This window comes from Neopelma chrysocephalum, unplaced genomic scaffold (genome assembly GCF_003984885.1).
Source record: "Neopelma chrysocephalum unplaced genomic scaffold, ASM398488v2 Primary Assembly neopelma1_23, whole genome shotgun sequence".
Taxonomy (NCBI): domain Eukaryota; kingdom Metazoa; phylum Chordata; class Aves; order Passeriformes; family Pipridae; genus Neopelma; species Neopelma chrysocephalum.
Genome location: NW_020897691.1, coordinates 31,278,141 through 31,302,148, shown reverse-complemented (window position 1 = coordinate 31,302,148; position 24,008 = coordinate 31,278,141). Strand labels below are relative to the sequence as shown.

The following is a 24,008-nucleotide window of genomic DNA, read 5'->3' as shown; positions in this document are numbered from 1 at the left end:
AACATCCCCAGTCAAAGTTTAAAACCATCATTACCTGATTAAGGGGACCTGTTCCCCTTTCTGTTTCATTACAAACTGCCAGGTATAACACACGATGCCGCATGATGGCAGCAAACACCAAGTTTTAGCCTTACCTGCACAGGCTGTTCACCTCCTATTCTAAAATCTTCAGGCTGCTGCACATGCCACGCAGCTACACCGTAGGGCTCCTCGGCAGGCCTGCAGTCCAGGGGATTTGCACGGAGCTGCTCCTTAAGCCACATTTGAGTCCTCACTGCTGGCTGTATGGGAGCTCCACTCACAGCCTGCTGTCCCAGTGTTGCATATCTCTGTCCGAAAGCCTCACAACTGGCTGCCGTAGGTTTGCTTTCAGGTAAGGCACTGTAGGTCAAGTCTAAGGCATGTCTCCTACTTGGGGAATCTGAAACAAACTCATCTTTGCTGCACGTTTCAAATTTATATTTGCAGTCCAGTAGAGAAGATCGTTTTTTCCCCATTTCTTTGTCCTCAATTTTTAGCAATTCCATGCTGTCATGCAAACAACTTGGCCCATTTGTCCTTAATTGTGGTGACACGGCTTTGTCTGTACCAGCCCTGTATTCCACTGAATGACTACTACCATCTTGGCTGAAGGTATTTGGTGAGCTGAGCTTAGACAAGGAGGACCATTTTCTCACAGGTCTTGCATCTTTCATGTCAAGAGAGTTGTCCAGTGAACCCTGATTTCTGCCTCCTCCTGACCGTACAAAGCTTGTGCTCCACTTTGAGCCATCAGACTTGAAAGCTTCCCTGTGTTTGGAAAGTGAAGAGCTGGCATTAGACAGCATCACATGGGCAGTGGGAATGGATACCAGTGATCGGCTGGGCTTAAATGAGGATGTACCACTTGAAGTTGAATGATCTGTGAAGAGAGATTTATCATGTAAATAAGTACAATACAGAACTCACTAACAACAGTGCACACAAGACAAATCATCAAATTCAAGGTGAAATGCAAAAATAGAAGAGGTTGCTTGACAAAACAGGGTCTTTTAAACCATTCAAGATTATGAGAATGGAAACTAATTAAATTGGGAGATTTTCAAATGTGTTGTGCTCAGTTGCCATCATTACAAAAAGAAAAGTGTACTACGCAGTGGAAACAGCAGCTCCAGATAGAATTCTCAGGCTGTGAGCCAAAGGAAGCATTGTTCCTTCCCCAGCTTTAAGGGGGCAGGCTGGATTTCTCCCTCAGACCAGATAATACAAAGTAGCTTCTACAGCACAAATGGCAGAGGTATCACAATTCCAGAGTCCAAGACTGGTTCCTCTTCCATTGCCCCTCTTCCCATTTTTTAAAGGCAAAACAATTCACAAAATGCAGTTTGTAAAATGGCAGTGCTGGAGAGGAATCAGTTTAACAACGGTCACTTGGACAGAGCTATTCATTCCTTTTGGATCTCACTGACTTCAAAGTATGCTTTTTGTGGCTGGAGTGGAGTTAATTTCCTTCATAGTAGATGGTATGGGGCTGCATTTTGGATTTGTGCTGTAAACACTGTTGGTAACTTGGGGATGTTTTAGTTCCTGCTGAGCAGTGCTTACACAGAGTGAAGGCCTTTTCTGCTTCTCATCCCACCCCACCAGTGAGGAGGCTGAGGGTGCACAAGGAGCTGGGAGGGGACACAGCTGGGACAGCTGATCCCAACTGACCAAAGGGATATTCCATACCATATAGCATCATGCCCAGCAATAAAACTAGAGGGAAGGTTGGTTTGGGGGGCTGCTGGTCAGGCAACACTCGTGTGGTGGTGAGCATTTTCACTTGCAGCTTTCCTGGTTCTTATTTCTCTCTCTTTGTCATTTTCCTTACAATTTTTTATTCCTTTCAATTATTAAACTGTTTTTATCTCAACGCATGAGTTTTTTTACTTTCATACTTCCAATTCTCTCCCCCATCTCAACAGGTGCGGGGGGAGGCGGAGAGAGCGTGTGTGTGTGTGTATTTACACACCCAAATACACCACCACACCGAAACTGTATCTTAATTTTTAAAATCTTTCCCAAGCCAAAATATCAAGAATGGAGAAATCAGTGAGGTGTTATTCAGGAGGGGACAGGAAAGCAAAAGACAGAGGTAAAGGAGAGGTTACTGGGGACTAGCTGAGAGCTCTCACATACCCAGCAACATGTGCTTAGCTTCAGTCTGTGGACAACAGAAATAAACACCTAATCCTCTCATTAGAGGATCGGCTCTCACCAAGTTCCATGGCTGCACCTTAGCAAGCTCATATTGCTCGTTAGGTTAATGGGAGATAGACAGAATGAAGTTGCTCTAATTAAAAGATTCTTTTGGTGTCCTTTTTGCCAAAAGCAAGGTGGATACACTTTTCTTGTTTCTCTCATCCTAACCCAGAGAGAACCTACTTTTTTGAGATTTGTCAGCTGGTCTAAGAATTCATAGTGGGACAACTTAAAAGGAAAAATAATTGTTCAGCAAGTACAACTGGCATACCCAGTTCGATGGCTACACTAGGTTAAAGTGATTTGGTAAAAGCCAGAACAGATTATTAACTGAGCACACTTTCAAAGCACATATTTGACTCAAAATACCACACCACAAATAGGAAAAATAAGAGAGCTTCCAATGGTGCAACAACTTTTTAAAAATGGCAGCACTTCTTTTTCTATGTATTCAAATAAAGATATCCTTACCTCAACTTGAATACTCCTCCCTATATAGGACCAGATTTACCCACTCCTTGCAGCACAACACAAAATAATACAGTCCTATAGTCACACTTCATGACAAAAATGCATTATAGTCCACAAAACAATAAACGGTTCCTTGATTGTTACCTGTTTATTACATAGTTAATGCCAAGGCTCCTAAGAAGGCAGAAAATCTTGTTGAAGCCTTCCTGCCTCTTAATGAGTCACTGCCCCACCATGTACCCTCCCATTTCAAAGCATAAGCTCACACCATACTATTTCTTCCCTCTACCCAGCCATTGAATTCCACAGTAGTTACAAAACATTGCTCTCCTTAAGACTTGACAAAACTGTCAGAGCTGGATCAACTGGACCAATGGTCTAAGAGCTGATGATGGCCAGAGAATACACACACAGGCTGTCCTGTACAGGGCCAGTAGCTGGATCCCAAGGGATCCTTGTGGGTCCCTTCCAACTCAGGAAATTCTATGATAAAGTTAAATGGAGAGTAGAATACTATCAGCTTGTTACCTGATTAATCATGCTACTAATTTTTGTGGGGTAATATTTTTTACATGCAAAATGAAAGACCTTTCCTCCTCCCTGTCCTTCTTCCTTAAAAATTCTATACTGCAGAGAGAAACATTTTTCTTGTCCGTTCTCTCTGTCTTGATATTGGTCAAGAGGTGGGGCATGTTAAAGAGGAAGACAGAAAGCACACAAGCCATTTCAAGTAGAAGGAATCGCAGTCTTCTAACCAAACATCAGTGCCCACAGATATTTCAACAGTGGAGACTGTGATAGTGCAACACTATTGGTTTCCAAAATTGTGATATGCTCACAACATGTAACCAATTTGCCTGTGTGAGGTACAGTATCAGCTTCTCTCAGCTCTGTCCGCCTGTCTTCCCTCATAGCTCATTACACACTTGCATAAAAAGCCACCACAAAGTGGGTACATCTTGTTACACTGTCGAGCAGGGGCTGCAGCTTTCAGTTCTGCTCTGCAATGAAACAGACATCTGAGGACGTCAAAGCAGTGACAAGAAGGCAATAGAGGTCTATGACCTGATGGAGTTGGAGTCTCAAACCTATGTATTATGAGACAAAAAGTGCAGGGTTAGAGTCCTGCTTTTGGGAAACAAACAGCAGGAGAATAGGAAGAGACTCCTGATCTCCTCCTACTCTCCCAGGCAAAGTAGGGATGGAAATCGCACAGTAGAAAAGAATCCATCTCTTCTTGTACATACTCCTTAGCTAAAGGTTGCTGCCTTTGTAACACTCAAAGAAAACTAACTTTTGTCTTGTGCCTTACCCAGAAGCTGAGTCTGACACAGCACAAAGTCAGTCCAGCAAAGGCAGCAGTCCTAGGCTTTTTTATATCCAAAGAAAACTGAAGTATATTAGGATTCAAGAAGAACAAAGTGGTAGGCTATGCAGATTTCTAGGAGTAGAAATATCACATCTGCAAGAGAAAGGTAAGAAATCCTGTATACATGTATCTGTAAAAGTTAAAATAATAAAAAAATACATAGTAGTATTTAACACATTATTTTCAATCAAAAATACTGACTTAATGTTACCTATACACAGTCTTCAAACTCAAATTAAACCCAATAATAATTAGAAGTATATGATCTTCATTTACTAGATTACAGATATATTAATATGTGGTAAATTTTTATTTTTCCTTCTTCTACTCTATATTAACTTAAAAATTAATTAATTTTGAGTCAGTTTTAAACTTCTGTTCCTCACTTCCAGTTCTAAACTCTTCAGCAGATTTAAACTTGGAATGCCACTTATATCCAACTACAGCTGATGGATGTCTCCAATAATTTCTCTCAAAGTGAAACACAGTAATTTTGGCTTCAAGTGTCCTAATTAGCCTTCCCATTAACCCTCACTGAAACATATGAGAAAATTCACACTTCTTAGAGCATATTGCTTCCGTCTGCCTTGCCTGCAGGCTCGGCTGGAAAGAGAGCCAGTGTGCATTCTGGAACATCTCACAGCACAAAAAGCATGAAATGCGTAAATTTCATTGAAAACAGGAGAGAATAGAAAAAGCATCATGAAACTTAAAAGACATTACTTCTTCTATAGTCACAGGAATAAGCATCATCTGGCCAAATCCTGCCAAAGGCTACTTCATCCAAGCAGCAGGTTTTTCCCTTCCATACAGGCAGGGGTAAGCAAATGTCTAGTTTCGAATTGAAAGCTCTCTCTCTTCAGGATTACTTGATTTTTACTTCATTGAGCTGATATTATTTGAAGATTACAAACACTCTCGAACATGGCTTGTATGTTTCCAGAGTCTTTCAGTGCTTAAGACTGCTCTCATTAATAAAAACTGAAAGAGACAAGAAGGAAAAAAGTAGCTATATGCTACTGATTTTTCTTTCATCAGAATTAAGATTATAGGAAGAATCTTGCTTTTCCATTATCCTACTAACTTTTTTGGAGGCCCACCACAAAATTTCCTAGAGCACTTTTCTAATAGGCATGACATTTTAATACCTGATCCAATACTTCCAAAACCACAAAATTAAGAAAACTGAAGTGCTATTTCAAAACCACAAGATATCTACCACATAGTAGCAGCAGATGGAATAAAAAAAATGAAGAACATTTCACATGGCTTTCTTACCATCTTGTGTTACACTCTTGAACTATTTCATTACTGCATATCTGGCATAGAAAATAATGTAACAGAATCAATTTTGGTCCTAATAAAAAACTAATCACAGAGAGAAAGCACAGCAGACACTTTCTTCTGAAAGAGGGGATGAAGAAAGAAATCTTCCAATATAAAGTTAATGAACACCTCCTACTCTTTTACATTTTCCTGTGCTATGCTTTTTACGTCACTGGAAGAAAAATCTCTGAGGCCATTTCTCAGGCCAGATACACACCACCATCATTCAGCTACCTAAAATCCTTATCTGTGGCCAAACAGTCAGTCAAAACAGACGAGTCAGGAAAGGTTCACTGTAACCCTAAACAACTTCTTTAGCTGCAAAATGAAACTAGTGCTATGAGAACTCCCATCTACAAGATGTACTTCTGCATGGGACAAATTCTTCACTGCTCCAAATAAGATAATATCAACGACAGCAGAGTAATCAGGTAATACAGTCACCCAATACTAATCATTTGATACACAAGTTTATGGGATGCACGTGTATCTAACACCACCGAAAACAGAGAACCTTCCTTGTGTGAAAGACTTCGAAATTTGATATTTTATCCAGGGTATAATTAGAATGCCCTGACCATGGAGAAAAACACCAGTATTAAAAAAAGACGACCTTCTCTTCCTGTCCTCCCTTACCACTCCCCCAAAACACTGACACAGTTTACCCCAATCCAGGAAGATAAACCAAACTATTCTTAATAACTGAGCAGAAGACAAACAGGGGAAGTCAAGCCTCCATTACACAAATTGAAGGTCTTGAATCTGGCTGCGGTATAGCGTACAAAAGCTCTCATTCATTATAGGATGTCAGTTCCTGTGAACTGTTCTGTAACTCTTAATTACATAGACCCCAGCAATGAGCCACAAGCAATTCCAGCATCCAACATATGACTGAAGGGGACATGAGTCTTCAATCTACCACACAAGCATGTGGCTACTTCCTGGAAATCTCCAAAACAGCAGCTTCCAACAACAGAAGTGTCTAACTGTCCTGGGAGTTTGACTGAAAATGGTTGATGATGGGATGATGTACCATGAGAGCAGTATTTATGCTACATGTCTGTTCTCCCCTACTGTTCTACCTACTCACAAACTGGACCAGACTTAATGAAGCACAGATAATCAGATGAGCCAAACAAGAATTTCAATATGGACAGGTAGGAGGCCAGTCCTAGTAAAAAGCCCTGAAGAGACCAACTAGTCGACCTCTGGAAGGAAAAGGATGCCTTTCCAGGGTGCAGCACCAGTCACAGGAATGGTTTGGGCTTGGTTAATTTGTTTTGGTCAGTTTTTGTTGGTTTGGTTTTTTGGGAGGGTTTTTTTTGTACTGTCTAGAAATATTCACCATTCTTTTTTACAAGCCCTGTTCATATTACTTCAAGTTTATGATGTCAAAATATGAGGTGAATGAATGAAGGAAATCACTGCAAATAACTCTCTTCCAAGGAATAAATAAAAACACGCATCATAGAAAGCTGTAGCAGAAAAGGAAGCACTGCAGACGCAGCAGAGAACTGTTCAGACATTTCACAAGTTCTTCATGAGAAAGAATTCCTAAATATTATTTGTTTTTAAAGTTCTGACTTTCAACAGTAACTAACCAATACAGAAGAATAACTAACAAAAAAACTTACTAGAGGCAAAACATAATTTAATACTAATTAATGCTAATTTAAAATAACATTAAACACTTTACTGCCAATAAACTGAGATGGTTGTGTCACATTTATGTCTTCAAAGCAGAAACAGTCATGTGGTGTTCTGAAGCAAGTTCATTTAATGACATTTGGAAAAAGAAGCAAGTTCACTGCCTTCTACCATCACCAGTCACTGTATCGCCAGTAGCAATCAGAACTCTTTTACATAAGATGTGGATAGCAAACTACAAGTCAGTTCTACTTTGTTTCACACTAATTGTGTAGGATTTTCTGTAATCTACTGTGTTGCATACCAAAAGATCACAAGTTGCTACCCAAAAACTTGCTAGTTTTAAAAGTTGAAGTAATTTACAAGCTACATAATTCACAAAGAATTCAAAAAGTACAACCCTGAATAATACAAATGCAAACTTAAAAGGTTTCAGCTGAGACAGGATTTTCAAAAACTGAAGCAATTTTATTGTTTTTATGACTTTCTTTCAGACAAAATACTGGTAAAGCTACTACCCCTTGAGCAATGTTATTGTAGAGACATGGAAGAAGGAATAAATGGTAGGTCAGCCTCGCAGGCCTCCTACAATGTACAGAAATAAAAAAATACTACAAGAGGAATTTAAAGGATTTTTAGTAAGTAGAGCAGAAAGCTGTGCTGGAAAGAGTAAAGACTGCAATGCATAAGTACCAGGGTAGCACACACACATTCGAGGAAAGAAATGCAGAGGTAACATTGAGTTCCCGCAAATGGCAAACAGCTTCTCAGGCATCCTTACCAACAAAAGGAACACTACACACAAACGAACATACCTGAACAGAAACTTGCCTAACATATCCGATCTAATTTATTACGGCCTGGCCATTTGGTATCCATCTTGGTTATCCTCCTCCTCTACAGTTATGAATTTACTTTTCCCCCGATTTGTGACGTCTCATTCATTTCCACACCCTTCAGGCAAACACACCTTCTCCTTTGTTTGCCAGAGGCGATAAGGTAGCAACAATCCTACTCAGTGTAGGAAGTGAGGATAACACTCTCAATTTCCAAATACTATGAAAAAAGGGGGAGTGGGAAACATGCATGTTCTAAAGTTTATTTAATGAAGCTTAACACAGAAACTGTCACAGAACAAGAGAAATTAGACCTCCTCACTGAGCAAGTGAAAAGTATTTACTCGTAAAGAAAATTACTCACTTTTCCCTATTTTCATATTATTCACATCCTGTTTTCAGCTTACCACATAAATGGTTGCCTTGCTTCACTTAGACTTACCCATTTCCCCAGAACACAATATTGACAAGGAACGTGCCCTGCAGAAGTTACTCGTTTGACTGTGTTGAGTTATAGTACTTATGGTACTGAAATACTCCTTCAGAAGTCTGCTCTTTGATCAATTCTTATCAGGACACAGATGACACCAGCTTTGATTTATTTAGAGCACTGCCCCAGCTTGAGAGGTCACCCCTGTACACCAACATAAGGTTCTCACCACACCTTCTGAGACAGGAGATTTGGCAAAAACCTCATGAGTGAAGTTCTTAGATTCCAGCAGCAAGGACATGAAACCAAATGATACAGTGGACTACATCTTAATACAATCTCACCTTAGTACTACAAATCAATCTCTGCATTCCACATCCTATTTCAAGAGCCAAAACTCTTAATTCCATCACTTAAGTTAGATGACAAGAGGTAATCTGAGCATCTTCCCAAAGAATTGCACATGGGTGATCAAACAGAATCAGTGACAAAACGAAGCACACAACAGAGATCATACATTAGCCTTTTTGATCATACCTCAGCTTTTTTGATCATACATGATCAGTTTAAAAAACATTACACAAGAGACAAGCTCAGTAGAAAGTGTTAGTTTTCTCCTGTGCGCCACAGGAGTCACCACCTTTGAGGCCAAAGTTCCCAATACTAACTGAAGTTAGAAGACATTTGGTAGAATGACCTGTCATCCAAAACACTCCTCATTAAAAATTATTGTTTTTCCCTGAAATATATAGCGGGTTTGGGAATTTTTCTGTGCAAGAAGACATTGGGTAAAACTATCCACATTCTGCTTTAAAAAAAAGTTTCTTTAAATTAGCTGTTTGGCAGTATCAATTATCACAAGACTCAAATAATTAAAACTTCACATGTATTTCAACAAATGAAGCTTAACAAAAACTTCTAACAACATTTTGTGTTTTGGAACAGTTGACTTCAAGGAGACTGTACCAGGCCAGTGCAACAAGAGGGGAAAACAAATACAAACACCACAAGCAAACAAAAAAAAGGCAAACACGTGAATGGTACAGTAAACCTCCTGGGATTTGCTATGATAGAGCTGAGGACTCAACACTCATTATGTATATACACTCAGAGAGAAAAAAGTAAACACTTAAGTCTCCAGCATATCAGATACGCACCAAGTACAGCTGTCCTGCCTAAGGAAGGACATATAACTGACATTTTAGGATACAAAAAAAGAATACTGTCTATTAATATTTCTATGAACTGACAGTTTACCTAGCAATATCTAGGCTAATGATATTCAGATGGGGAATCCACAACTCCAGAAGAGAAATATCTTCAAACAAATTTAGTAACTTTCTACTCTTGAGCCAGATCTGGGTCAATTTAGCTCACTCACATGAAGCCCAGATTCAGATGACCTAATAGGGGACTGTAAAGAAAAGCAGCACCATACAGAGGTGGGATGCTGCCACTCCAAAACGGTCCTGTGCAACAAGGACAGCTTTAATGAAGACAGTTCAAAAAGCAGCAGGTGAAACTTGTTTTACAGGAAAAGATCATGCAGCAGAGAAAAATAAATTACAGCAGAGTCAACTACTCAAGACTATTCTGTTTTTCCTTACTGTACTCAATTATTCCAGATGCCAAAGTTAGAGAAATGTTAAAGTACAGATTCATTAAAAGCACATGAGACAAATACAATACCATGCGGTATTTAATGAAGCAGAAAATATTTTGCAGATTGTATCTGAACAGAAAGTCTAAAATAAATAGCAGGTAAGCCGAAGAGCAAATTTTTACTCTGTATCAGTCACTGAAAACAAGTTATTTATGACTGCTATTGGTCTAAGCTTGCAATGGCCATCTGCTAAATTAATCTACAAAGACAAAGGCTAACCTAAATTACATAAAAATCTCTTCAGATGAGAAAAATGAGCATGCTGAAGTAGAAGTACATCTTAAAAGAATGAACTTGTTTTACTAGAATACAATAAACCTTCTGATTTATGCATTTTGCCTCCTTATCCCAAGGATATCACACACTCACAGTCAAATATAATAGTGATTTCTAGAAACACAACAGAATAAAGGATGCTCTGAACAGTCATTTTCAAAGTTAAACTTTCCAGCAGTAACTGCCACACTCACAAAGAGATACCCCATCCTCAATGCTTTCTCTTGATGTGCCTCTCTGCGTTCAGATTCAGTTTTGGTGCTATTATTACTACTATACGTATACAGTATCTGACAGAGAACTCTACTATAGAATGTTCACAGGTTGCTGTATGAGCACATGTGACTTACATGCAAGTGACCACCACAAAATAATAAAAAATATGTATATATACAATGTGGATTCTCTGTGCAAAAGAGCACCAACTGAACAAAACAGAAATTTGTATCCCACAGTATCTATCCATCTTCTCCAGCAATCTAGAGCTATTTTTAAGAAACAGTTACGTAACTAAGTAGAACAATTTTTAGATTAACAGGTTCTATTTCCCCTCCCATGCCCCCCCGGATAAGAGGATAAAGCAATATTCCAGAACAGTAGTCACGTAAACAGTCAACTTCACTTTGCTGAAATAGAAGTATGAGTGAAAACCTATACTGCCACAGGGAATTTTTCCTTTGTGGTTGGCTTTTTGTTTTTTAAAAGTCTTGATCTTAACTTGCATTTGCCCTTTTATGAAGGCCATCTACAGCTTTCAATTCCATTTTCCAACCACAAGCACTTAACAGTGAAGACATGAGGAAATCAAATATCCCCCTAGGATGGCTAAAGGGGAAAAATGCTATGGATGTCACAATCTATCTGTCCTCCTTCCTTTTCGAACCTGCAAGATACCCATGCCACAAATACCACCTACTTCGATAGCCACCAGATACTCCCTCTTGCTAGCATTATTTCTTCATCACCACCTAGGGATGACTCCAAAAAACTGGAGTAACTTAGCCCATCAGAACAGAAATCCACCCCTGCCCTCCAGAAGGGGATAATGCTAGGTATTTTTTCTTCTCTATAAGAGAAAATCCAGTAGCAGGTACATAAACACACCTACCCCTCCACCTTTCTATACCAAGACAGACATAAGTTGTACTTTCTCAGTCTCCAAAGGAAATTTTTTTATATTATACTATAATATAAAATATATAATATTATATTTTTTTATATTATCCCAACTCTCTAACTTACTTCAGTTACCATCTCCTACAATAGCATTCCCAGATTGGCAAGGCTGATGCCCTTCAGCAGTGAAACCACCTCACCTAAGCCATGAAGGGAAAAGGAGGCGCACGTGAAGAGAAACTCACATGAGGAGAGTTGAGAGGAGAGACTCCCTCAAACCCAAGGGACCACAGTAAAACCTGAGGGTTCCCAGGGAGCACTATCATTCCATACAGTTAAAACTCTGTGGTTGACTTTACTTTTAATTCATAACTACAGGCAGAGACAGAGCCTGCAATTTAATGTGAAGTAACTTAAGAAGGTTAAATCCTACTTTCAACTTTCAGGGAGACTGCAGTTTCTGGCTACATTTTTGAGATCATTATCCACTAACTAAAGTTTAATCCTTGCTCCTACTAAGATTGCCTTTATATTAAAAATACCATATTTAGAGTCAACTGGTACCTATTCTGCTCACCACTGAGCTCTTATCTTGGTTCACAGCACACCAAGAATAGCTCTAACAGGAACAGCATCCTTCCGCTTTATGACAGGTTATGCAAGTGTGGAAGAGAGGGCACACCTTCATTTTCTCTCCCACCCTCGTACTCCAGCTTCATTTCCTCTACTGATCTCCCCCAGCTGAGCCTTAAACACAGAAGTCATCCTCCTAGTTTACCTCTGCATTCCCATTTTGGGAGCCCTGGCTCAAACTCAATCACAGAATAAAATCATTTAGGTTGGAAAAGGCCTTCAAGATCACTGAGTCCCACAATTAATGCAGCACTGCCAAGTCCAACCCTAAACCACGGCCCTAAGCACCACATCTACGTGTTGTCTTTTGAATACCTTCAGGGATGGTGACTCAACCACTTTCCTGGGCAGTCTGTTCCAATATTTGACAGCCCTCTAATGGGTAACTCTTCCAAGAATCACACAGACTTGTGTACAGTAAGAGCACACGTGCACATCACCCAGATGGAAAAAGAAATCCTTTTCCAGACAGAAGCAGGTGCTCTAAGCAACCACAGCAGTGAGGCTGCCACAGGTCCAGTGAGGCAGGAGGATACTGCTTGCCGGCTTTCACTGCTTCATAGCAAGATTGTCCCTGTCTGTCTCCTTCCCCCTTCCTTCTGCTGCAGACAAAGGTCAGCCCAGGTCACCAAGCACAGCCAGCTCGCCTTGCCTCAGCACTGCCACTGCCACGCACCTCTTGGAAGCAGTTAGTGTCCCACAAGCAATTTACTTAATACACTTTGGGAATGCCTACATAAAGCAGTAATCCTTTTAAAGGGCCAGAAATCATCCTCAGTGATCCCAAAAATTCAACTGTTGCCTCAAGAATAACTTAACTCACTGGTGAAGTCTCTCCCCTTCAGATGCTAATCCCCAAATGGTAAGAGAATAACATGTTAACAGTAGCTTATTTTCAACTGTAATAAGTCTGCTGAGGACCTAGCAGTCTTGGTCTACATAATTACTAACTAAGACTTGAGAAAAAACATGTATTTAAATAAGAAATTTAAAAAAAAAAAAAAGGCAAGTATTTAAAACCCCCATAAAGTAAATACAGAAAAGAGTAAAATACAATATTGCCAAAGTAGCTCCAGCACTCGGTTTTCCACCTTTTATATTCTTACCTTTGCTACTCTACCCTTCATTTAATATACAATAATCACACCTTCCATTGAAGTTTCTTGGACCCTTTAAGGCTTTGATAAAAAAAATTAACAGCCTATTCCACATGTAGGTCACCATCTGGAACCCAGCTCAGGTCACAGAGGATTAACCTTAAATTGGATTTTAGCATAGCTCTATATCCTACAGAAGAAGTCATTTTTTTATACTTCAAAAACTAAGCATTGTTATCATTATTTCTCAAACTAAGAACAGGAGGCAAAGTGTTACACTTGGTAAACCTTACCTACTTCCTCTCATTGCTCTCTACACTGAGCAATACTATTTACCCTGGTTTAATGTGTGCTTTTCAAATTTCACAAATTCAAGCAGAACAAAAAGAAGGAATAAACTGGCATGAAAAGATGATAAGACCCACCTGGAATTCACAGCATTTTCCTATAGCAACCAAAAACCTGATACTTGCCAAAGGAATTTGACATTCCTATAACTAACAGAAACATTTCTGAAAGTAACAGTGGCAACAAGAAGATATGGAAAAGTTACTGTATTCCATCCTACAAAACTAATTACAATATAATAAACAGATGTGGAAAACCCTTTGCTTTCCTGCACCATCTGACTTTCACCATTTTGACTCCAACCTCTAATACTCTCTTTTTCAGACATACCTTTGAAGCCATGATACTAAGGCTGTTAATAACTGAAAGTTGTTTTAATTCTAATACATGATTTATGTACAGCATAAAGCTAAGGAGAGGGATTTAGGCTTCTGTAATGCCTATAAACAATTCTTCCCCTAGGACCTCCAACTTACACACATACACATTCTGAGGACTTAATTTTACTTTTTTTTGGAGGACAGTTGACAGTTTGAGCAAATGTGAATAATACATGGGTAAAATTAGCAGTGTTAATTCAGAGGCTATATTTAGAGCCAAAGCTCACACTCTTAGGAGGATTTCTGTACTGTAAAAAAAAAACAAGCCTCTACTCTGGATAGGAACTATTATGCCCATATATGTCCACTACTAAAGAAGCCATGAAGGATAATTTTAAAGGCAGGAGGAAAAAAACCCCAAACGTCATGCATGTTACCATCTGAATAATATTACTGTGAAGTTTTCCCAGAATATACATACAGATCTTAATGCTTGACAGCGTTTCTTCACCTGGTAGTAGTTTGTCTATGAAGTAATGACAATTATATACTATTAATCTGAGCGTGTATGTCACTTGATTTTTAGAAATATTCTGAAAATTAAGTCATTTCTGCCCTCTGAAAAGGCTGGCTGAAAGATCTGATTTCAACTATAATCAACACTTAAACAGATACCAAATCAGGAGAGAAATGCGTAATGCCCATTAGTGTCTTTTATCGCAGCTTTTGCTAATTAAAATATTTAGCTTTGTAAATAATTTCTAAAACAAAAATAAAAAAATTTAACAGCAGTGTACTGCTTCTCCATTTTTCACCAGCAATCCATTTCTAAAAGTTATTGTTTCTCCCCTCACTGCCTATGCCAGAGAAAAGATAGAGTTTAGTGTCCTAACATTACGACTTAAAAAATTTTATGATTAGCACACTAATTAAATGAAAACAAATCCAACTAAATCATAAAAGCAAGGAAATGTAAGTAATTAATTACGAAAAATGCTTTAACAGAATGTTTCTCATCCTAAAAGACCACAGGTTCCTTTGCCAAATCGTATATTTGTCAGGCACCATTTGGTTCACCAAATTCATCCTCCCTGGAATGAAACACAACCCTTGCTACAAATTACATCAGCAGTCTTAGATTAAAAGACTTGACTGACTGTAGGTAACAAAACTGCAACCAAACTCCAACTCGTGGATTTGAGATTATTTCTGCAGTCATTTAAGATAAAACATGCTAAAACATTCAAATCAAAAAGAAGGCACTACACACACGAAAAAAAAATCCTTCCTTGGTGAAGTTCTAGGCGTTGATCACCATTATTCTAAAAATCAGCTCAGCATCTCAATTCCCAAACAACAAGGTTTACCTAGCACCTGAATGGGATGTTGGTTCACTGCCAACACGCCTTCCTGAGTACCCACTGAATATGCAGCAGTACTGAACAGAGCCCTTCACGTTCAAATAGAGCGTATCACATGACATATGAACCGCAGTTACTTGAAGTGCCGCTACCTGTATTGCTATCCAGTCTTCTGAACACTAGCTCCGAGACAATATAGAAACAGCAGAGGGGTTTACAGACAACTAACAAGCTTGAACACATACAATCTGAGTCATGCTTTTCTTCAAAGAGTTTAGTGATCACTTGTCTTTGCTCCCCATGAATACTGGAAGACAGAGTTTGTATGTCCCTTTTGTTTTCTGATGCGCACAGTAAGAGTACGGAGTACAGAGTAAGAGGTGGAAGAGCAGGGAATGTTTCAGTTGCTGCCTTTGATAATGGAAAGGATTTAGTGTTTACAAACTTATTTCCAGTTGTTGGCTCATACATTTGGATATTTATAGTACTCATCACTATGGTATCCAAGCACATTAGCAGTGCTATGACCTATACAACAAAAAAACCCCAAAACTACTTCTTCTCTGCTCTCCAGCCTCAGAAACACCTCAGTTAAGGCATTACTAGCACAGTATGCTCCAGAAATTAAAAATGAACTCTTAAAAAGGTAGACTCAATTTCAGATCTTACTTCTGGATTAAAACAAGCAGGGAACAAAGTATATCATAAAAGTTGGTGTGGGAGAAAACAGCTTATCAGGAACTGCTCTCTTGCTCTGAAATAAAGTCAGTTCCATAACCACTGGCTCAGAAAGTCTGAATCATATACTTACCACCAAGTATTTAAATTTAAAAAAAATTAAATTTGTCTAATTATATTAATAATTGAAGTCATCTTTCACCCCAGAGAAACACAAGACATGCATTTTACGCAATGCGGTATCTAATGTGTTCTTCAGGGTTACCTAATAGCAGCAGTAAATCCCTAACATAGCAAATTGTAATGGCATTCAGCCCACATCCAAGCTACCAGAATGAAATCTGAAACTCTGCAAAGGGTAGCAATTTTAGAAGCTACACACAGATCTTCACATCCCCACTCAAGTGGTGTAAGGTTATTAATGCACTTCAGCTTCACAAGAGAGGCTGAGACATAAGATTTTTGATGATCAAAACTACCATGCCTCACATTCCACAGATTACTTTTAATCAGCCACTGCAAAATTCACTTTCACATCTTGGGCTAGCATTGTAGGCAGATTAGACACAGTTAGAATACTGAAATAATGAAGCAGTGGAAACAACTGTATCAATAACAATTACAAACAATGAATGCAAGAACAACTTCTTAACAGAAACTCCAAATATGTTTTTACCCTGTATTTTTGTAATACCCCTTATTTTTAGATTTTAATTTATATTTTCAGTTCTTACAGGCCAAAAGTATTAATGACATTGGAAAAACAAGCATGGTAACTGTTTAACGTATATACACACAAGTTCATACACACATACAATAGGCATATAATGCCTGTTAATAAGCACACGTAAAAAGATACACTGATTTAACCAGCCTCACAAACCAGGAAGTCTCAGAGGAAAAGGGTAAAAAGCAAATCCGTGCTACTTTAAGTTTGATATCAGACTTCTGAAACACAGAACTCCACCACATGTATCATGGTTTCCATCAAGTCCCACATTTACCTCGCAAAAGCTGGAATAACACCCACCCATATAAGCACCAGTCTAATTAACTTTAACTTTTACAGTAAATTAATGGTATACTACTCCCATGGGAGTACTGTACTCCCAGAGTCATATAAACATGAACTCTTGGCAGTAAGTCACATGCTTTATTGATTCTACTAGACTATGCTACCTGCCAGTACTAACTAAAATAAACATTCATATATATTCATAATATTCCTACCTACTTTCAAAGTCCCATTTCATTCCAAAACTTCAGAAGTACTTAAGAGCTTCTGAATTTTTCACATTCTTTATCTCCTTACAAAATAATCCATCCCAATTTCCATTAAGGATACATAAATTTTAATTCCCATTACAAAATTAAATTTCACTCATGGGTAAACACAAACCCTTTGATTTTTGTTATTCACTCATTATGTCTGCATATATACCACATCTTCCTATCCTGCAAGAGTTTGATGATGTCACTTACTGACATTGGTCTTAACATGTAGAAAAATAATGCAACATTTCTAGACCTCATTTCACAAAGGAAAACCAGGAGAAAAAAAAAAATCAGAGAAAAAGTAAGAAAGTACTACTGCACTATCTCATAACGACATTCTAGAAGCTGAAATCCCAACAGTATAAATCAAAGACTGCTTCTTCTCTAACTTACATCACATACCGTTCTTTTCAAGCCAAGACCCAAGTTTCAAGAATTCAGCCATAAGGAACATCAGAAATTACAAAGACCGTAAAACAGGAAGTCTGACCAGAACCAACCTTTTACCACTTTCCTTTTTTTTTAAGGAACCGACACTGAAAGAATAAAAAAGTAACAAGCTGGAGCAGCTGTTATGTAAAGCTAATCCATCTGGGCATCCTGTACTGAAGTCCTCTGTCACATCCCCTCAGCATCAGTGAGTAAGATCATCTGAATACCTGGCAAAGGTGAGAGAGATTTCATGAAAAGGTCTGAATGTGGAAAGCATACCTATTCTGGGGACTACTTCAAGCCCCCCTCTTCTCCCTGAACTCCCTCAGTCCCTCAGGAGAGGGAAAATGGGCCAGTAATAAGAGCTGAAAAGGAATACTGAAGCTGGTGATACTGACATGAGTCAAAAGGAGGGAGAAAGTAATGTAAGATCCAGTTCCAACTGCATGTCACAGGGACAGCTCGCTTCCAGTTTTACAGAAGCCATGAATCACTTCACTCAGACCTTTTCAGAAGCTATGAGACAACAGGTATGCAAGCAACCTCCACAAAAAGTTGCACTGCTTTCACAGAAACAGAGAATGGCTTGAGTTGAAAGGGACCTTAAAGATCATCAAGTTCCAACCCCTCTGACATATGTTTTCTTCACAAAGGATTTTTTTTCATCATGAGCATTTTTCTCCTTTATGATGCCCCAGTGAATCCCACTCCCTTTCTATGCACTCTGAACATATTTTTAATTCACTTTTCAAGCTGATCTAATTAAAACTAAAACCTTGCCATCACTCTCAACAGCAAAGTATGAGTGCATGCAGACAGCTGATGCAATGGGAAAGAAAAGAGTACTTCTAACCATATCATCTCTCTAAAGAAAAACTTGATTCAAAAATACCTCTCACTCAGATAAAAACTATCTGTTTCTCTAGAATTTGCACTTAAGACAGAACGATAAACTATAATCCTGCCCAGAATCTCTAGGTGCTCCTACAGTAAAATTTAGTAACGGGAAAACTGAAAACTTCTTGCCACTTCATGCAATAAATGCCATTGTTTAAATCAGCCTAGAAAGACTGTCATATTTTTGAAAATACAAAGTATGTATTTTAGCTTTTGACAGCGATAGGCTAACCCCTGATGGAAAAGGATGTGCCACTAAGAGATTATCACAGCTCATACAACTTAAAAATGCACAGGATACAGTCTTCTGACTCACAAACCAACATCAAGAATAAAATCATCCTGTATGTTTAAGAATAGCAGTCCAAACACATTCAATGCAAAATACATCAAAAATATATACATATATTTAAACTCTCTTCTATAATATTTAGACGGGAGTTAATACTGAACTAGTACACAGTTTTGGCCAGGAAAAACAAACAAACAAACAAATTTAAAACAAAAACAAACAAACAACCCCCAAACAAAACAAAAACACCAAAACAAAACCAACCCTCCCATCCAAAAAAGAACATAAATGACAGATGGTTACACTTATTGGTCACACTTTTCCTGGTAGTAGTAGATAAAATAAGGGCCAACAACACAAAAATTTTGGCTTGGTAGGTTCAGACTGAACATTAGGGAATTCTTCATAAGGACATCCTGTAGCATTGCAACAGGTTATCCAAAGGGGCTGAGGTGCCTGCCAAGGTTTCCAAGAATCAGCAAGAGAAAGTCATGGCTGACCTGTGTTGATGACGATCCTGCTCTGAACACAAGGCTGGAAACAGAGACCACCATCTCTTCCAAACCACATTTCCATGATTCTATAGCATGAAAATATGCAGCACAAATTCTTTCTTAACAAGACTGGAATCCTCATTAATTTTAATAAAAACATCTGAATTAAACTATTTGCTTCCTATTTTCAGATGAGCTAGGATGTGGCATTTAAATTATCAAGCACCAGGTGAGTTGCAAGGAACCAACCTACAGCCAGGTCTAATTTGTCACAGGCATTGAGTACCAGGTGTGCCTTACATTTAAGAGGTGATCGTCATGTCACAGCTAAATTATTATCTGGCAGGATGAAAGCAACGTTTTTTCCCCCCACTTCCAATCCCCTTTTCAGGGCCAGATTGTCAAAGGCAGCATGTTGTCATCTCAAAACAGGAATGTGATTTCTTCTGGGACACTAAGCTTGTGGGGATTCTCCTGCAATCCACTGAATTTGTTAGCAACATCCTTATAAACTTTCTGCTCAATGCCTCTTTTTACTCTTGTGAGTAATAAATAAATAAATAAATATTATCCAGTCATTGAGCAACAAGGCATAAATTGTAATGTAAGGACAACTAACAAGGAGGGAGATGCTAATTTATGTTTATGTAATCCACAAATGAACACATTACTAACACCTTCCAAGTATATTTTATTGTTACCACTTTTTGTATTCAAGGATTAAGTGCCTGGAGGAACAGCAGCACAGAAAACAGGGCACAGAAGAGACTGCAATTCTTGAACATCACAGCAATACCAGACAAGAAGAAATTGACCCAAAAATTAGAGAAGTTACTCCTGCATATTTTCTAGTTTTCATTGTTATTATAAGAACTTAGAAAATGCTGCACAGACGACCGGTGTCAGAGATATGTTTCACATTAGAGGGAATAAAACACATTGCATTTTTTTACTGCCAATCATCTTTCTGCCTCTAAGAATATACACCATTTTATTCTTAACTGGACACCTAAACTGCCTTTTGATTTTTTTTTTTTTCTGATCTTGCTACTTAATAGAAATTTTTAAAACAATACACACATACACAGAAAATACTGTTTAGATGTATGCAACTAACCTTTCCTACTAGGAATGCCTTAGAAGTGTTTTTCTCCAGGAAAAGCTTGAATATTCAGTAAAAAGCTATTCACTACCCAGTTGTATTTATTTTTAGAAGCAGAGTAAGGCATAAACTTTTCAAACTAAACTTTTCAAACTATTATACATGATAACTACACTAGAAGAACATTAAATTACAGTGGAGAAATATTTTTTAATGGAAACTGTTGTCCTTCAACAATTTCAAAGTAGTCAAGAGGCAAGAGCATACATTAAGAGGTTTATTATCAACAGAGGGCACTAAAATAAACCAGCAAACCTTCACAAAGCCGCCATGTGGTCACTTCATGAGAGGATTTTTAATCACGGTGGGGGTGGGGAACATGGGAGGATTTCACAGTAAAGAGCTGGGGATTTTGTTTGGTGATTGTATAAAAACACATCACTAACAACAGGAGGAAAAAAAATAAAGTCAAATGCAGACAATAGATTCCGTTCACAGGAGTCAATATTCTGCCTTCCACAGGATGAGGCTCAACTTCTGTCTTCTAAAGTAAATGTCATTCTGGACAAAAGCAAGTCCAGGATCTATATCCAGACAAAATAGATCTAACTTCAGGTCAAATTTTAAGTGAAATAAAAAGAGCATCACAGGCAGAAAACCAAGCAGTTCGAAGACCAGCAGACAAGACTTATTATACAAATAAAAAAAACATTACACCCCCCCCATTTTAAAACCTACTCTTTTGAAGTTTAATCAGTTCTTTCATATCATTCACAAATCATCATGACAGAAAGCAAAAAAGGTACTTTTTGAATAGAGACACATCCAAAGGTTTTCTTAGCAATTGGCTTAAAACTGCAGCTTATTCAGATGTCCCATCTGTAGCAAGGTACTTTTGCTCTTTTATTATTTAGTTACAGAGGTGAAAAGAGTTCCTCAAATTAAACAGGGAGAAACAGACAAGGGTCCACACTCTCGCCCTGCAATCAAAAGGCTACTTCACTGCTACATTTTAGTGACCATCCTACAGTGGCAAGGGAACACAAGGCCTCCACTTTTTAGGCTTTAACTTATTTAAAACAAAACACCTCTGCAATTAACTGGAAGACTGCTGATAGCTCAATATGATATCAAAAATATAGATCAAGTCCACTGTCATCTCAATTCCCAGTTTTCATACATTAAAATATGCCATGTACTCATTTAAAAGACACGCTCCAGAATGAGAGGCCCCTCCCTTCCAGGGGCAAAGAAGTGACCTCCGTGTAGCTGATTACACTTCTACAATGCTGACTTTCATGGCTGCAGCTGACACAAACGCAATTGTCATACCAAAATCTTATCAGTCAGATCTTTAAAAGGAAGAAAATAAAAAACCCAAGAGATTTCTTTTACCACGTTTGCATTGGGAAAAGCCCACACCAGTTTTCCTTCTAAATCTGACTGGATAACATACATTTAAAATGGTGAAAAGAAAAAAAAGCACAGTGACAACGATAGTAACTGCTTTAAAAACAAACTGGTCACTGTTACCCAAGAAATTTAGCATATCAAAAGCAACAAATTGGCACCTATTCTGCCTGAAAACAGGCCAGTTGTTACCAACCCGCACTCAAGTGAAGTTACTGCAAACAATGTGCCTGTGAGCAGGCAGCTTTCTTGCAGGATTTTCCCCCTTCCCCTCCTATAACCAGTCCCCACAATTCAAATTATTTCGTCATTTGCTGCCTATTTTTCACTTCCTCATACTTAATTCCCCCAACCTGAAGAAAGTCAGAGATGAAGGAAGTGAGATGGAGTAACTACGCTTCCTGTGTCCTCTGCATATTGTTCTTTCTCACTGCTGCCTTTATACAGACAAAACTGAACTAACAGTCCATCTGACCTCAGAACTGCACAGAAACACACGCAAGGCCCTGAAACAGGTTCTCGAACAGGAAGCTTTTATGCTCTACTTCAAAGAACATTTTTACAGAAATTATTTATCATCACTACACTGAAACCACGGCTAAAATAAAGGATGCCATTAAACACATTAACTGGACTTTACACCAGAAAAAGTTTTATCTGTGCATACATTATGGTAGAAACAGATCTGTTGAATAAAGACTTAAGAGTGAGGCATAAGCCTTCCAAGAACAGATAGTCTTGTAAAACTGTTAAACCCCAGAGATTTACAAACCTTTCTATGGGGGATACAACCAGTCTCCTCCATCAAGTCCCAGGCTAGAACTCCAGGCAGCAGCAACAGGTCTTTTCTTCCTCAGCAGCAGGCTATAAGCAACTTGCTGTCTACATCCCAAATGACTTTGGCCTATCACTAAGTGCACCACTTTGTCTTTAGTGCAAAACACTAAAAATGAGCCCTGTGATTTTTTTCAGACAAGGAGGTAAATGCTACTTGAATGTGTACATTAAATATTGACTAGCTACAGAATGTTTCCAGTGTGAATTCCTCCCTGGAATCTCTCAGCAAAGATGTATAATGATTGGCATGTCCAGGTCTCATGATATTAACCTAAATATAGACAAGATCATTGTACGGTGCTCCTTGTTTTCTCATCAAATACCAGATATCCATCACGCTCCAAAAATTCAGTTCATTAAAAACAACTACCTGATATTTCATCTAAGCATGATGTAAATGATATGGACTAAGGGGCAGAGACTGTAGAGGGTTTGGCTGGGTGAGAGTCAGTTTTCTTCACAGCAGCCCTTGTGGTGCTGTGTTTTTCTCTGGTGACTAAAACAGTGTTAGTAACAAACCAGTGTCTCGGCTATTGCTGAAAAGCACTCACACGGCATCATAGCTTCTGCCACCCCAGTAAGGGGGTGCACAAGAGGTTGGGAGAGGACACAGCTGGGACAGCTGACCTGAAATACCAAAGAGATTCCATAATATACAATGTCACGGTCAGCAATAAAACTGAGGAGCAGGTTTTTTCCAAAGTATTTGTTGGTCAGAGACTGGCTGGACATGGGTCTGCTGGTGGTGCTTGATGTTTGTCTGCTTTTTCTTTCATTAGTAAACTGTCTTTATCTCAACTCTGAAGTTTTGGAGGTTTTTCCTTTCTTTTTCTCTTCTGATCCTCACACCATCATAAACACATTCATTCTGATACAACTTAGCGACACAGCTCCAAAATACACGGTAACCAGGTGAATGTTGCTAAATCATTAAGTATGCATGACTTATTTTCCCAGAGTTATTTCTGATTAGAACAACAGAAATCATCTTTCTGAAAAAGAAGTACTGATGTTAGCTGAAGGCAAAATGCCTGAGTTCATTGGGCAGAACACTCCCACTAGCTGGAAAAAAACCCTGTTATTATTTTTTAATGTGAGGCATGTGAGCATGTGCATACTGTGAGCTTATTCCAATGGAGAAACTATCACAAAAGGCCAAGTATTAAGTTAGAGCAGCAGCTAATTCTCTGCAGAGCATTCATATGTGAAACTATTAAGTGCCTTTAGTTTGCTCCAGCCTATTTCAAATTCAGAGTACACATGCTCACACAGGGAATATGTCACTGTTGTTTGAAGCAACTTCTCCATGTCTTATTTTAGGAAATTTATTAGCATAATTTTTTCCTATTCCTTAAATCCTGGAAACAGGTTACTAGAATCTGAAATAACTCCTGTTTAAATTTTGTTTAAATCCTAAACCCCCAAAGAAAATAAACAGCCAAGCTCTGAACATTAATATTTATATTCCTCTCAGC

The 24,008-nt window shown here is 38.5% G+C and overlaps 1 protein-coding gene across 2 annotated transcripts in view; it reads right to left on the bottom strand.

Annotated features, from left to right (window-relative positions):
- Positions 1-24,008, bottom strand: part of CEP85L (centrosomal protein 85 like) — a 145,757-nt gene that overhangs the window by 64,938 nt on the left and 56,811 nt on the right. For both annotated transcript variants that reach the window (XR_003535708.1, XM_027692456.1), the window contains exon 3: positions 135-901. Coding sequence is in view for 1 of the 2 variants with exons in the window: in XM_027692456.1 (XP_027548257.1) it covers positions 135-901 (767 nt within the window). In the remaining variant the exon portion in view is untranslated. The remainder of the gene's footprint in view (positions 1-134; positions 902-24,008) is intronic.